Here is a 16,463-nt window from a genome sequence, read left to right as displayed (position 1 = left end):
GTTTTCCTTATTTCACGGTGTGGAATCCAAGCCTCTGAGAAGCGAAGCGGGGAACCTCTCAGGGCAGAGGACCACTTCATGGTCACGAACGGCGCTTAGGTCAAGAGCAGCCCTGGAGCTGCAGCTTGTTCTGTTTGCTGCCACTCGGCAAACGCGCTTCTCTCTTTGCGAGGGCGGGGAGCTGGGCAAAGGCTCTCAAGTGGCGTCCCCGAGCGTGTCCAGCCAAGGTGGGTTCCGCATCCCCCTCCCTGCCGCCAGTTCTTCCCCAGACACTCAGATGGCCTCATCCCACGCAAAGATGACCAGCCGCCTGACACCGAGCAGCACATGCGGATGCTTCTGGCAGTGCGCCCACTGAAACATTTCCTCCGGAGTGGTTTTGTCCCTTCACAGGGCCTCTCTTTCTCCCCACCGCACCCCGCCTTTCTTTCTGTCCCAGTCACCGCCACCTGCTCTAGTTGCCCCCCATGGCACGGAGCTTTGTGGTGAGAAGTGATGGGGGAGGGAGTGAGGGGGACGCGCCTGCAGCTCTAAAGCTGGGGCAGTGGCCAAAGGCTTCTTCCCACAGGGGCTCTGAGCCAGGGACAACTGGGAAGGGGAGGGGGCCCCCGTTTGCTCTCACTCCTCCCCCTCTCAGACAGCCTCCCTTGTCTGGCAGCTCTGGCCCCCAGAAGGAAAGTCACCCTTTGGCTGCTGGTTTGACTTAGCTCAAACCTGGGCATTTCACCCCACATCCCCGAGTCCTGCCAGGCTTCCCCTCTACCCTCGTGGCGGAAAAAGCATGGTTCCCTATTAGCCAGACCTCCCTGCCAGAGCTGGTACCCCTCTCCTTTTCAGGATGGAGATGGGGTTGCAGCTCCCATTGTCTCAAGATTTGCCTAGAGAAACAAACTCCCCGGGCTCTGGTGTTTTCTCTGCTGCCACATTCCCGTCCTGGCTCCTACCGTTTGTTCTGGGCCACTTTCCTGGCCGCCACAGCTCTAAACACGGCTGGCTTGAATCAAGTTCATGAATACTAGTTAGGCGGGTGTACCCAGGCCTCAAAGAAGTGGTGTCAGGAAGAAAAGAGAAGACTATAATAGAATGGGGCCCGAGTGATAAAACAGTGGGTAGGGTGCTTGACTTGCATATGGCAAGGTTCGATCCCCAGCGCCCCATGTAGCTCCCCCAAGTCTGCCAGGGGTGGTCTCTGAGCATAGAGCCAGGAGGAAGCCTTGAGTATCCCTGGGCATGGCCCCTAGACAAACAAAACTATAATAGGAGCTGCCCCCACCCCACAATACATTTCACAGGGGAGGTCAGATTTGCCTGTGAAACTGTTAGGAGGGTATGAAGGCTTCAGATGAGATTCAGACACCGTGATCTGACTGTAGAGAGGGGGCCAGAGAGAAGCAGTCTTGTAGAGAGGCTTTCGTCAACCTTTGGACACCCAAGTGGGTCAGCTTCTGTCTCGCATGAGCAGTCCATGGACCGGAAGTTAGAACCAAGGCTGCAGGCCAGTGGTTCAGAGCCTTTCTACAGGAACTGCTTGTGGAAGAACATTGTCAAAATTGTGGGATTTCAGTGACATTTTGATGTCCTAAGGAATTTAGACAGGGGACCTGTATTTGACACCTATTTGGGGGTAACTGATGGCCCCAAATCCTAGCCACTCCGCACCGTAATAGGTGTGTAGTACCTAGCTCACGCAGGTTCTGGGGTCCGGAATTCAGGAGTGGCTGAGCTGAGTGGCATGGCTCCCCCCTGAGTGAGGCTGCAGACAAGGTTTTAGCCAGGTTGACCCAAGACTTGAGCTCAAGAATCTCTCTGCATGGTAGCTCCCTCCGCTGGCCGACAGGATGGTAGCAGGTGTTGGCTGGAGGCCTCTTGGGTTTTTTTTTCTTTTTGGGTCACACTCAACGATGCTTAGGACTTACTCCTGGGTCACACTCAACGATGCTTAGGACTTACTCCTGGTTCTGCACTCAAGAATCACTCCTGGCGATGGGGCTGGAGAGATAGCACAGTGGGTAGGGCGTTTGCCTTGCACGCAGCTGACCTGGGTTTGATTCCCAGCATCCCATATCCCCTGAGCACCGCCAGGAGTAATTCCTGAGTGCAGAGCCAGGAGTAACCCCTGAGCATCGCCCGGTGTGACCTAAAAAGAAAAAAAAAGAGGGCTTGAGAAGCACGAGGCTGTCTCCATCAATTTCTATAAATTCCAGCCCCTTCCTTGGGCTTGTGTGGTTGAAGGTTTGAGCCCCTTGGCATCTTGACCCTGGGTAGAGATGGACAGGCACCCTCACTGATCTGTGACCTCCCCTCTGCTTTTCAGGGCAAAGGGCGCTGGAACCAGCAGAAGCCACGCGCACCTAAACCCACCACCCAAGTGAAACCCACGGAGCCAGGCGCGCACTCAAGGTCCAGAAGCGCCGGCCCAGAAGATGTTTCAGACTCAGCGACCGCCCGGCAGATCCCGCCAGAGGCACGGAGACTCATAGTGAACAAAAATGCTGGGGAGACGCTCCTGCAGCGGGCAGCTCGTCTCGGCTATAAGGTAACTTGCTTTCCCGCAACATCCTCCCTTCAACGGAGCAGGATGTCATTGTGAGTTTGGGTGGAGATGCGATGCTTCTCTGTTGGCTCCTCTGTCACCCAGGTTGCGGTGGTTTGGGGCTCTCAGAGACCCAGGCTGGCCTTCCCCTTCTCTCCACATCTCCTGTGGGGTCACTAGGTCCCTGGCGTGGTGGGGGGGAATGCAAACTTATTGGACTGGTCATTTGGGATGAATGTAATGAAAATGGTAATCAGATTATTCCATCCTACTTCTTGGCAAGAAACGGGATTCAGGTGTTTGTCTTATATTGTCTAGTATTTCCCTGAGTGGTGACTCTCCCACTCAAGAGAAGAACAAGTCACACTTCATATCCTCCCCCAACTTTCCCTTATTTCCACTTCCTCTTCTCGTAGTAGGGGGTGACCAGGATATGTTAAGAGAGAAAGCTGTGCTTAACCTGGAGCTGCCTCCCTGTGGATCTGATAGGAAGCTGGAGTGGATGGAGCGAATCTATTACCAGGTTAAGAATTCAGATCAGGGGCCAGAGCAATAGCAAAGTGGGTAGGACACTTGCCTTGCACGTGGCCGACCTAGGTTCTATCCCCGGCATCCCATAGGGTTCCCAGAGCACTGCCAGGAATAATTCCTGAGTTCAGAGCCAGAAGCCCTGAGCATCGCCGGGTGTGACCCACAAAGGCAAAAGAATAAGAACTCAGAATATTTCTGGAGCAGAGAGACAGTTAAAGCACTTGCCTCGCATTCAAGCACAGCTGCGGCCCGGTATGAATCCTGGAACCACCAGGAGTTACCCGGAACAAGGTGTGGCCCCTGATTACCAAGAAGTGTGCCCCCCAAAAACCAAAACGAAATGGAATTCTAATTTTCCTTCCACTCACATAAATCTTCAATCACAAAACCTCCATAAGCCCAGGGAGGTTGTAATACCACCACTAATTTTTATTTTACTTTTAATTGTTGTTCTGTGGTTTGCAGTACCCTTGCAGTACCCTGGTGCTCAGGGCTTATTCCTGCTTTTGTGCTCAGGGACCATTTCCAGCATGCTCAGGGACCATATAGGGTGCTGAGGATTGAACCAGGGTCGGCCATGTGCAAGGCTTATGTGCTGTACTTCCACTCTAGCCTAGTTTACAATACTGTTAGTGATGGTTTCTCAAGCCCCTAATTCCAACACCACACCCATCACCAGTGTACCCGCCTCGCCTCCTTCCCCCAAGGACCTCAGTGCTTTTCCTCCCTCTCAGCCCCCCCACCAACTCAATTGTATGAATACGGTTTCCACTTCACCATTTTATAAATGAGAAAACTAAGGCATAGCAGTGGGTCCAAGTTCACTCAACCGTGTGTATATGTGTGTGTATGTGTGAATCCTAAGTCATTTGCAATCACAAAATTACCTTGTTGAACATTTTTTCTGTTTCCTAATGCTATTTTTTTGGGGGGGGCGTGCATTCAAGCAGTGCTTAGGGGACCTAGGGCCACTCCTAGCAATACTGTGCCAACTAAGGCAGATGGTTTGATGCTTGGGCTCAGCCATTTGGTTCTGGGGCCCCACAGGGCTCACCCAACTGCTGCTCAGATGCCATTTGGCTCCAGGGGTTGAACTTTGGTCCCTGTGTGTGTGAGATTGTGAGCTATCTACCTGGCTCCTGTTTTGGACTTTATAAGAGTTTGTTTTTGTAATTTTCAATGGTTTTCTGTAATTAGGCGGCATTTCCCCAGCACTGCTCAGGAGTGGTGTAACTCGGGCCTGCATTGCTGGGGTCCCTCAGTGCCACATGGCTGGTACTTGCAGGGAGAAGGCATGTGGTTGTTAAGGATCAAACTTGGGGTCTTGCATATGCACAGCTTTTTTCTCAGCCCTTTGAGCTATATTTCTCTTCTTCCCAGTCCCTCCTTCTGTTATTTTAGGTGAGGGTGGGTTGGGGCCATATCTATTGGTTCTTAGGAGGTACTTCTGTCTCTGTGTTCAGAAATGACCCTGGTGGTGCTCAAGGGACCATGCATGATGACAGGGGGTGAACTCGGGTTGGCCACATGGCAAGGCTTTACCCTCTCAATGCTCGCTCTCTGACTGGCCTCTGTTTTTTAAAAAAGACTTTTGATATCTATAACTGACTCTGCCCCCACCCCCACCTAAAAGAGAGTTTATAGGGACCACATCGGGCAGTGCTTTGAAAGACATAAGGTATTTGGGATCAAACTGATTTATTTTTTAGTTACCTACAAGGGTGGGACTGTCGGGTAATAGACAAGGCCCTCTTTCGGGGACTCCACAGCACTGCTTAGAGGACTGGAGGCCACTTCTGGTGATACTTAGCCTAGTTGTAACAGTCTGACAGTTTAGTGCTTGATCCCATTGGTGCTACTCAGGCTTGGCATTGCTGGGGGCTCCGAGGGCCACCCCAGCATAAGGGAACAGAAATTGAACTGGGGGCTCTGGGGATAAGGGCATGCACTCCAGTCCCGTAGGTTATCTTTTTTTATAGAGATTCTTTATTTAAACACCATGGTTTACAGAGTTGTTCATAATAGAGTTGTTATGAGCTTTCGAGGTTCTAATACCAATCCCACCACCTGAGAGAATTTTTGTCCACCATGGTTCCTATTTTTCCAACCACCCCACAAGCCTACCGACTTGGCAGTCACACAATCATTTGTTTAATGCTTGTTATAACTAAATGGTTCGAGGAATTATCAAAAGTAAAAGGAACTTTCTGAAAGGTTACCTCTTACCACAGGGTCGTTAAGTCCTTGTCTGAGGGTTTACTAAGCTGTTTGTTGCTAGTTGAGCCTCCTGTGTTATTGGTTTTGTTTTTTGGGTTTAGTTGGTTTCTCTAAGTTCCTTTCCCATCTAATTTGGTGGGCTTCTACTGGATTTTCAGTATCGTGAAATTTGAGGGTGTCGTGCAGCCACATACACAGCCGTGCAGTCCAGAAATTTCAGTATTTGCAGAATGAGGGGAATGGATTGACATGTCTGTGGGAAGTGGGCATGACTGTCAGGGCTTCCGAAAGCATGGAGATGGGGTTGAGGGAGGTTCCCTCCTCCACTCTGAGACAACCCTCCAAAGTTCTCCAAGCCTGACATTGAGGTACAGTTTGGTGTCTCTGCAGAGGTTTTATTTTTTTTGCTTGTCGGGTCACACCCGGTGATGCACAGGGGTTACTCCTGGCTCTGCACTCAGGAATCACCCCTGGTGGTGCTGGGGGACCATATGGGATGCTGGGACTCAAACCTGGGTCGGCCACGTGCAAGGCAAACACCCTACCCGCTGTGCTATCACTCCAGCCCCCTCTGCAGAGATTTTTAAGTGAAGCCATGGAGCTGAGCCTTTGGCATGGTGGCAGCACTGGGGTGTGGGTGTGTCTGCTTGGACTTCCGCAGGGCCGGGACTCAGTCCATCCCCTCCCAAGTATGCCTCAGAAGTTTACAGCCGGGAGACGTTGTGTCCATGAATTTTAGCAGCGTGGCTTGCATTTTATCCAAGATTCAGTTCTTGAAGCTGAAGAGCAGGGCCAGTAGGTGAGTCAACATGGCAGCAGCAGTGGGAGCTCGACCTTCTTTTGTTTTTTTAAGGCTTTCAATAGCTATCTATGGCTTTTTCATTTCAAGTGGCCATGTGCAGCAGCCTTGGGAGGTGGTTTGCGCCTGTGCCCCACTAGCCGAACTCTCTCCCTGGTTCCTCTACGTGCCTTCTTGAAAACAGCTACACCTCCAGCCAGGCTAGTGAGTACCAAAGAGCTGCCTTGGACGAGCACTCACCCAAGCGGCCATCTTTCTCGAGGACCTAGAATAGGGGTAGAGAGATGTCAATATCTAAAGAGAGAAAACCAACAACTATGAACAAACACCACCCCTGTCCCATCTGTGAGGTCAGTTTTCTTTGGTTTTAGTTTTTATTTTATTTAGGCGGGCATCACACCGGTATTGCTCAGGGGTTGCTCCTGGTGGTGCACTTAGGAATTAATCCTGGTGGACCATAATGGGTGCCGGGGATTGAACCCAGGTCAGGTGCTTGTAAGGCAAGTGCCTTACCCAACTGTCCTCTCTCCAGCTCCCGAGGTTAATTTTCTTTATCTGGGGTCAAACCAGTGAAGCATAAAACTTTGGAAAAGCAGTGAGGAGAGGAAAGAGAGTTGGGCAGTCTTTGGCAGCGGGGCGGGGGGGGGGTTTGGGGGGAGGGAGAGGCAAACATTTGCATGGGAGAGGAGGCTTGGCCTTGATCTCTCCTGGTTCAAGGCAGCAGGACAGGTCCTGTGTACTGCCCCCCACTGTGTTCCCCCCCCCAAGCAAGCACACCCACTCATCCTTGGCTTTTGTTAGCATGCTTACTTGCTCTAACCAACCACTCATAAGCTAGCTATGGGATCAGGAAAGCCAAGTGAGCCATCGGTCAGGGCCTGGGAGAGGGTTCATGAGATACCCTTGTGAGTTCGTACTGCCAGCGTCTCCTCCTCTCTCCAGGGTCTGCCTCTAACGTCCCCCCTCTGTTTACATTTAACCTCAGCCCAGACTAGCTAATCGAGGTGGTGGCCAGGCCTGAGTCCCTCCTGTTGGTTCTGTTGTCTCAGTGAATAACCAGGCTAAATTATCCTCGGGCTGGAACTGACTGCCCTGGGATAAGCACCCGGCGCTTGGAGATCCCACTTAAAACAGCAAAAGGCAGTGGCCAGGGAGAGATGGTACAATAGGTAGGGCTTTTGCCTTGCACATGGCTGACCCAGGTTCAGTCCCACCCCATATGGTTCCCTGAGCCCACTGGGAGTGATCCTCGAATGCAGAGTCTGGAGTAAGCCCTGAGCACCACTGGCTGTGGCCTCCAAACAAACACACAACAGCAAAAGCCAGTGTTCAGGCATCCTAGGAAAAATGCTTCTTCCCTGCTCTCGACCTAGTTGCAGAGGCTATACTTGCCCCTGCATGTCCCATTCCCTTAACAACGCCCCAGACTGAGCCCCTGGTGTTCAGGGCATTGGGCCCAGTGTATTCAAGCCTTGAGGGGCACGTGAGCATCTCTGAGGACTTCACCCCAACGGCCCACACACAGATGAGTGTGCTTGGTCCTAGAAAATGGCTCCCCATGGAGTTTCTCTAAAATGAAAAACAGAAATGCTCTATGACCCTGCAAATTCCACTCCTAACCATCTAGTCTAAGAATTCCTAAACAGGGCCAGAGACATAGTACAGTCTTAGGGCATTGGCCTTGTACCTTGGCATGGCATTGGGTCTCCTGAGCCCCTCCAGGAGTGACCCCTGAGCACTGCTGGGTACGGCCCAAAAAACAAAACTTTAAGAAAAAACTCCGAAAACTACAAAATGCTAATATGGAAAGGTTTATGCACACCTGTGTTCATTCATTGCCGCTCTGTTTGTATTAGCCAAGATGCAGAAATGACCCAAGTGCCCAGTGGGAGATGAGTGAGTAAAGAAGTTGTAAGATACAACGCACGCGCACACACACAATTGAGTACTCCTCAGTGGTAGGAAAAGATGAAGTCTTGCTTTTACCTTGAACATGCATGGAAGTGGAGGGGGTGAGGTTAAGTGAAAGAAAGTCAAGAGCAGAAAGACAACTGCTGGATAAGCTCAGTCATAAGCAGCATCTCCAGAAACAAAGCAAGGCACTAGCTGATGTCCAGGGAAAATGGACAGGGTGCTCTCTTCAGCAGCACGTGCACGAAATTGGAATGATACAGAGAGGAGCATGCCGCTGCTCAAAGATGACATGGAAATTCATGAAGCATTCCATGTTTGTAGTGGAACAGGGGTCGGCGCTTTGGTTATCCTGCTGATGCAGGAAAAGTGGGATAGCTAAAACACAGACCCAGGGCCTGTAGCGATAGCACAGTGGGTAGAGCGTTTGCCTTGCACGCGGCTGACCCAGGTTTGATTCCCAGCATCCCATATGGTCCCCTGAGCACGCCAGGAGTAATTCCTGTATATATCGCCCGATATGACCCAAAAAGCAAAAAAGCAAAAAATAAAAACCACAGACCCAACAACACTGAAAACATGAGATCTAAGCTGCGACCACCAGAATTCTTTAATGTGTCTGTCAAGGTGGCAGGTGGGGGTGGGGCGAGAGGTAGAGGGAGAGAGTAGCACGGGGGTTGGAGGGGTAAGGGAGTTTGTAACACTGGTGGAGGGAAATTGACACTGATGGTAGGGTTGGTGTTGAAATAGTATATTCCTGAACCCTGATATCAATAACTTTGTGGGTGGTTCTTTCTTTCTTTCTTTCTTTCTTTCTTTCTTTCTTTCTTTCTTTCTTTCTTTCTTTCTTTCTTTCTTTCTTTCTTTCTTTCTTTCTTTCTTTCTTTCTTTCTTTCTTTTCTTTCTTTTCTTTCTTTCTTTCCTTTTTGTATCACACCCAGCGATGCTCAGGTCACTCCTTGCTCTGCACTCAGGAATTACCCCTGGCCATGCTCAGGGGACCATATGGGATGCTGGGAATCGAACCCGGGTCGGCCGCGTGCAAGGCAAACGCCCTACCCGCTGTGCTGTCACTCCAGCCCCGATGGTGGTTCTTTAAATAAGTACTGTCACATTGTTGTCCTGTTGTTCATGGATTTGCTCAAGCGGACACCAGTAACGTCTCCATTGTGACACTTGTTGTTACTGTTATTGGCATATCGAATACGCCAGGGGTAGCTTGCCAGGCTTTGCCCTGTGGGTGAAATACTCTCGGTAGTTTGCCGGGCTCTCTGAGAGGGACGGAGGAATTGAACCCGGGTCAGCCACGTGCAAGGCAAATGCCCTACCAGTCAAAATTTATAAAATTTAAAATTTCAAAAAATGAAAAAAAAAAAGAAAACTAACACAGATTCTGACAGGAACTGAGGTGGTGGTGGGGGGGAGGGGAACAGAATGGAAGGGCTGTGGTGAAGTATTATGGGCATTTCGGCGGTGGGAGAGTGGGGGACCATCGGCCCCCTATACTCTATAAGGGTTTTATACTCCTTGTAAGCCAATTTTCCTTCAGTAACTTCCTAATTCAGAAAAAAGCAACGCAAAGGCTTTCCCTCGCCGAGGCCCGAATCAGGGCTGCTGCTGTTGACGGGTGTTCAGACTCGTCTGTCTCCAGGGTCCCAGGCAAACCCTGTGGCTCTTTTGACATTTGGAAGCGTGTCCAGGCGAACTGGGCAGGGGTCCCGGGATTCTGCTGCTCTCAGCTCACGGCTTCCCTCTGGCCCCGCAGGATGTCGTCCTCTACTGCCTCCAGAAAGACAGCGCGGACGTGAATCACCGCGACAATGCTGGCTACACAGCCCTGCATGAGGCCAGCTCCCGGGGCTGGACCGAAATCCTCAATATCCTGCTGGAGCACGGAGCCAACGTGAACTGCAGCGCGCAGGATGGCACAAGGCAAGCAGGCCGCTCCCCCGCGCCCCCCCAGCCCCCCGAGCGTTCAGAGACCCTGGAGGGTGTGGAGAGAGGTGTTTCTGGATTGCCAGCTCAGGGGAAGCGGAGGGGTCTAGAGATCCATCCGTCGGGCAGCTACAGCTTGAGCAGAAAGGTCACTGGGACACCCCTTCAACTGTTCTGAAGCATGCAGGGACACTTGAGCTATGGCTTTCTTTGACTCCTGCTTTTTGTGGATGGTGCCCCCAACCTGGGAGTGCTTAGTTCATCTTTCACACCTGGGAGTGTGAAAGCCCCCACACCTAGGAGTGCTTAGTTCATCTTTCAGACTCTGTCCTCAAGGCTCACATCTGGAGGGGCTTGGTGGTAGGTGGTGGTGGGGGGGGAACTTTGTGAGCTGTTGAGGATCGAACTGGGGTCCAGGGCAAAGCAAGTGCCTTGACTCCTGGACTATCTCTTCCGCCCACCTGCCGTGTCTTAAAATTAAAAGTGACTCCCTCTACTACCAGAGGGTCTACTTCCTGGACAGGAGAGACACATGCTGCTTAGCAAACAAGGATTTGGGTCAAAGGATGCAGGCTCTCCTTGGCTTGCCACCTGGCATGTAGAGCCTCCGTCCTTGCTCCCGGGATGTTTATCTGCATTCTCCCCTCCTTCCCAACAGCTGTTTACACTTTCTCCGCAGCTGCGTGGTGTCCTTGTGACCAGCCCCAAGGTTTGAGAGAGGGAGAGATTAAAATCAAGGGGAAAGAGGTGCAGGGCAGAGGAAGAAGAGGTGGGGAGATGGCAGTTGTCCTACCCCAAGTTTTACCCACTTCACCTGGACTCACCTCATTTCACTTCGTCCTGACAAAGCCACCGTTGGCCTAGACACGCACGTGTTGTTCTCACACTGGGTCGGTTTTGCAGGCCAGTTCACGATGCGGTCGTCAACGACAACCTGGAGACTATGTGGCTCTTGCTGTCATATGGGGCTGACCCTACTCTGGCTACCTACTCGGGGCAGACGGCCATGAAGCTGGCAAGCAGCGACGCGATGAAGCGCTTCCTCAGTGGTAAGCAGGACCCAGGGTTGAAGTCCCCATGCACGGCGCTACAGGGCTTCCTTCAGAGAGTGTCCGCATTTGCGACAGGCTTGAAAGTACCTAAAAGGTCTACTTTCTCTTATCCCCTCTCATGCGTGTCCACATCTCATGCCTCTCCTTCCGGTTCTGGGTCTGGGTGGCGCCTGGCAACCTATGTTCTGGTGAAGTGTGTGAAGTAGGCCTCTTTCTAGGGTTTCAACTCCCCCCCCATCACAGTTGGGTTGACCTTCTCTTTGGGTGGAACATCAGTTACAAAGAAGTGGCCCTTGGCATTTTGGCTTTGGTCTAGGGCACTTTTTCCTCAGAGTCAAATGGGGCCACTGTTCTCTTTCCTGCTGGGTTTTCCTCACAGCCTGTGGGATCTGCTGCTTCTCTGGCCCCAGGACCCCTCATCTTCGCCTTCTTTCCTCTTCTCTTTCACCTGCCCGTCTGGAAAAGTGTCTGGTGTCGAGACCCCTGGCAAGGGCCACAAGCCAGCATGCTTTTGTTTTCTCATTAGCGCATAGCAGCTGTTGGTCTGCCACCCTTGGGTAGCCCAGCGGGGCTGGGAGAGAGGGGTGGCTAGTTGGGGCATGCTCAGTAGGCCTCTCCTCAGACCTGTCCTCCCAGAAGGGAACCCCGCCTCCTTGGTGATGTCACAGCTTGGCCCTTACTCTCAGAGTTACTTCTTTGGGCTGCTTGAACAGGCTAAGAGCTGCTGGGAGTCAGATCACTGAGCCATCTTGAGGCTTCAGGCTTTGTAGTAGACCCCATCTGAGGTCTGAGTCCACCAGACTGAGGGTCTGCTTGAGGCCATTCCCTGTCACCTCAGGTTTGGCCCTAGTTAAGTTTTTTTTTTGGGGGGGGGGCGTCACACGCAGCGATGCACAGGGGTCACTCCTGGCTTTCCACTCAGGAATTACTCATGGCGGTGCTCAGGGGACCGTATGGGATGCTGGGGCTCGAACCTGGGTTGGCCACATGTAAGGCCAACGGCCTACCTACTATGCTATCGCTCCAGTCCCCTAGGTAAGTTTTGAATCCTCCTCCCCTCCCCACAGAGTTCTGAGGATGCCAACCAAGTAGGGTGCAGTTGTTGGTGAAACACAGACTAATTATGTACCTGATGATAAAGATGATAATGGAGGAACAAAGGAATGTGAACTAAATGTCCCTGTGGAAAGAGGGGTAGGCTGGAAACCCCACCTTTACACTGGCCGGGAGGGAAGGGAGGCCTGGACTCCTGCCCACCCAACTTCAGATGGACTCACTGAGGCCCAAAGGCCCAGTTCTCACAACTCCGCATAGGCTGGCTGGGGCAGAAAGACAGCTCAATCCCTCCCAACTTTGGGGTCTCCGGCCTCTTGTCCCCGAGGAGCAGAGCAGCTTGAGGATATTCATTCAGTTGTTTCTCCAGAGAAGCGCCACCTCTTGTTCTCTTTTATTGGAATCAGCATTGGGGGTGATGGAAGGGCTTGGGACAAGACACCCTCTGTGGCTTCCTGTCACATGGCCCCGACCACTTGCCCTGTGTATTTAACACTCATTATGAAATGCACTCCCCTGACTGGCAGCAGAAGCTGGCCCTGCCAGAGTGCTGAGAGCTTCACACGACAAAAGCAGCCCCTCAGGAGCGATAGCACAGAGGACAGGGCGTGTGCCTTGCATGTGGCCGACCCGGGTTCAATTCCCAGCATCCCATATCCCCTGAGCATGGCCAGGAGTGATTCCTGAGTGCAGAGCCAGGAATAAACCCTGTGCATCATCAGGTGTGACCCAAAAAGAAAATAAATAAATAAATAAATAAATAAATAAATAAATAAATAAATAAATAAATAAATAAATAAATAAAATAACAACAAAAGCAGCCCCTCAGACACTGTCTCGCCTCAGCATGGGGCGAGATCCGGGGGGCCTCACAGGGCAAGAGGCAACCCTCCCGAGGTATGGGGAGCCCTCTGGGTCCAACTCAAACTGTCTCTGACCACAGTAGTCAGAAGTCCTTCGCCAAAAATTCCAGAATCATTTGAATTTATCAAGAGTTTTGAGTAGTTAAAATGTTAGAAATAGTGCTTTCTTCCCTCTGCACTCGTTTCTGTGAATTTGCCCCAACAACCATCCACCCTTTGCTAACTTGAGCGCTGGTCCATAGCATTAATGCTGAGACTTGACTGAATTTTATAATTGCCTCACCTGTCCAGGATGGACATCTTCATTCAGATCCTGACATTTCTTCATTTTTTTTTTTGCTTTTTGATTCACACCTGGCAATGCACAGGGGTACTCCTGGCTCTGCACTCAGGAATCACCCCTGGTGGTGCTTAGAGGACCATATGGGATGCTGGGAATCGAACCTGGGCCGGATGCATGCAAAGCAAACGCCCTACCCGCTGTACTATTGTTCCAGCCCAAGATCCTGACATTTCTCAATTGTTTATGGGGTGGGGGTTAAATGGACCACACCTGGCTATTCCCAGTACAATACTAAGGATACCATAGGGTACCCAGAATCCCACATGCAACTTCATCCTCCAGTCCTTGTGCTATCTCCCTAGCCCCTGATAAATAGGGGGGAGGCTTTTGGGCATGACTCAGGGACTGCTTTTTGCTCTGAGCTGGTAGGGGTGTGCTGGATCACTCCCAGTGGTATTGGAAATCTAAACAGGGTCAGCTGTATGCAAGGCAAAGCACCTAGACCTCTGTTCTCTTTCCAGCCCCATGTCCCATATTTTTCATTTTCTTAGCATAGTGCTAAAGCTGATAGCACAGCGGGTAGGGCGTTTGCCTTGTATGCAGCCAACCCGGGTTTGATTCCTCCGCCCCTCTTGGAGAGCCCGGCAAGCTACCGAGAATATCTCGCCCGCATGGCAGAGCCTGGCAAGCTACCTGTGGTGTATTTGATATGCCAAAAACAGTAACAACAAGTCTAACAATGGAGACATTACTGGTGCCCGCTTGAGCAAATCGATGAGCAACGGGATGACAGTGACAGTGATACAGTGACAGTTCTAGAGCTTCAAAATGGGGACTGGTAAGGGGCCGGAATGATACTAGAGCAGGAAGGTGCTTGCTTTGCATGCAGCCAACCCAGAGCCAATGCAGATTCAATCGCCAGCATCCCATATGGGCCCTCGAGCCTGCCAGGAGGGATTATTGAGTGCAGAGCGAGGAGTAACCCCTGAGTATCTCTGGGTGTGACCAGAAAACAGAAAAAAAGGAGTTGGAGGATCAGGAGGTGAAAGGAGGGCTGAAATGGGGCCACCTCTTTTCCATGCAAATGCCAAATGGTGACTTAAAGCTACCAGGAGGCCTACACCTGAACAGGACTCATGGGCCCACATAGCAACAGGGCTCAAACCCGGGGCTCCACGCTCTGCCACTTGAGCCCTGTCACTTGGCCCCTGTTATTTGTGCCTGTTCGGCCCCGTTGTCCTCCCTTGCAAATTACAAAGAACTTATGGGTTATAGGGTTCTGCTCTAGGGTGTGAAGTCAGTGCCAGATGTGCCATGAGGTTGGAGGCTGGGGTCAGGGGGTATTACCCTGTACTGTTGCCCCACCTTTCCGACCCTCACTCCTGGGTGTGCTTGTATGCATGTCTTGTTTTTAAGGGGCCACTCCTGGCAATGCTCAGAGGTAACTCCTGGCTCTGCACTCAAGAATGCCTCCTGGCGGTGCTCAGGGGACCATATGGGATGCCGGGGATTGAACTTGGGTCTTCCATGTACTAGGCAAATAGTGTCCTACCTTCTGTACTATCGCTCCAATACCTGTGTGCACGCCTTACCAGACCTTTTGCTTTTGGACGGCTGGAGAGAGTGTACAGGGATTAAGGTGCTTGTGTTGTTTGCAGCCGAGCCTCGTTTCATGCTCAGCATTACCCAGAGCCCCCTAAGCCCCACCATGAGTGGTGGCTGAGAACCACCAAGTGTGGCTCCCCAAACAAAAAATAGTAATAATTTTTTTTGTTGTTTTGCTTTTCATCCCTGCGCATTTCCCTGATCGGTCTCAGTAGATTGTCTTCTTCCTCCTCTAGCAGAGATTTGACAGAGCTGAAAAGGAAGGGGAATCCCTAGAGGGTACAAAGGGCCCCATTTTCTGCAGAGTTGTGCCTGTCCCTTGCAGCACTTCCTCGCTTTGTGGAAGGCCTTTGTTTGGGTAGTCTGAGCCTTAAATCCTCTTCAGCGCACTAAGGGCTGCTTCTGTTGACAGGTTTCCTGTCGTGCATCCTTCAGTAAAGGGAACGGCTGGGTTGTAAACATGAATTTACCTATAAAGTGGGTTGGCTTAAAGCAGGGCCCACTTCTTCTTGCGTCCTTCCTTTTTCCTTTCCCTTTTCCATTCCTTCCACACTCCTTATTCCCTCCCTCCCTATCCATGCCTTTTGTGGGCTTTTTGGGTCACACCTGGCGATGCTCAGGGGTTACTCCTGCTCTGGCGCTCAGGAATTCCTCCTGGCAGTGCTCGGGGGACCACAGGGGATGATGGAACCTGGGTCGGCCATGTGCAAGGCACCTGCTAAACTACTGCTCCTGCCCTTCCATGCATGTTTTACCCCTGTTACTTTCTGCTTTATTGGCGGGTATTAGAAGCCACACAGGGAAGGAGGGGCCGACCCTGGGCTGGGAGCACCAAGCCACACAAACGCCCGGAGGCTTTGTTGGCAGGCACGCATGTGAATTTTGGTGCTTTGACGAGAGGAGCAGTCTCCCTGACAGCCCGGGGAGAACAGGCCCAGTTTCCCTCCTCTGTTGGGAAGAATATGGCGCTCTGTGGGGAGACTCGTCCCAGGCTGCTCCGGGCCGCCAGCGGAAGTATCGGGACAGCTTTTGCTTCCACTGATAAAAGGGTTCGCAGTTCACCACTTGAGATCACTGAATCACAGCTTTCTGCTTTTCCTGCCAGAGACCCCTGCCATCTGACCCCGGGTCAAAGAAGGCTTGTTTTCATGTTTTCCTCTCCTTTCATGTCCCTCAGCTGGTGGCTTGGTTGGAACAGACGGAGAGGGGTACGTTAGGGCCCTGAGAAACAGAGAAACTGAATGCCAGGGTTACCCATTCACATACAGTACTTGAAATAACAATGAATGAGGGGCCAGAGAGATGGTGCAGCGGTTCCCCGATACCCCGTATCATCCCCCGAGTCCCACTGGGAGTGATCCCTGAGCACAGAGAAGCCATGAGCACAGCTGGGTTTGCCCCCCCAAAAAAAATTGAAATGCATTTAACAATCATTTAAAAGTGAATGAAGGGGCTGGAGAGATAGCACAGCGGGTAGGGCGTTTGCCTTGCACGCGGCCGACCCGGGTTCAAATCCCAGCATCCCATATGGTCCCCTGAGCACCGTCAGGAGTAATTCCTGAGTGCAGAGCCAGGAGTAACCCCTGTGCATCGCCAGGTGTGACCCAAAAAGCAAAAAAAAAAAAAAAAAAAAAAGTGAATGAAGGGGGCTGGAGCGATAGCCCAACGTGTAGGGCATTTG

The 16,463-nt window shown here is 51.6% G+C and overlaps 1 protein-coding gene and 1 non-coding gene across 9 annotated transcripts in view; both read left to right on the top strand.

The window, feature by feature from the left end:
* Positions 1-16,463, top strand: part of BCORL1 (BCL6 corepressor like 1) — an 84,980-nt gene that overhangs the window by 55,918 nt on the left and 12,599 nt on the right. For all 8 annotated transcript variants that reach the window (XM_055122799.1, XM_055122801.1, XM_055122802.1 and 5 more), the window contains 3 exons: positions 2,315-2,536; positions 9,757-9,923; positions 10,830-10,975. In XM_055122799.1, coding sequence (XP_054978774.1) covers positions 2,315-2,536; positions 9,757-9,923; positions 10,830-10,975 — 535 coding nt within the window. The remainder of the gene's footprint in view (positions 1-2,314; positions 2,537-9,756; positions 9,924-10,829; positions 10,976-16,463) is intronic.
* On the top strand, positions 8,212-8,313 carry LOC129400536 (U6 spliceosomal RNA). The gene has a single exon (XR_008627760.1). It is a non-coding gene; the product is annotated as a U6 spliceosomal RNA (small nuclear RNA).

This window comes from Sorex araneus, chromosome X (assembly GCF_027595985.1).
Source record: "Sorex araneus isolate mSorAra2 chromosome X, mSorAra2.pri, whole genome shotgun sequence".
Classification (NCBI taxonomy): Eukaryota; Metazoa; Chordata; class Mammalia; order Eulipotyphla; family Soricidae; genus Sorex; species Sorex araneus.
This window is presented reverse-complemented; position numbering and strand designations above follow the sequence as displayed.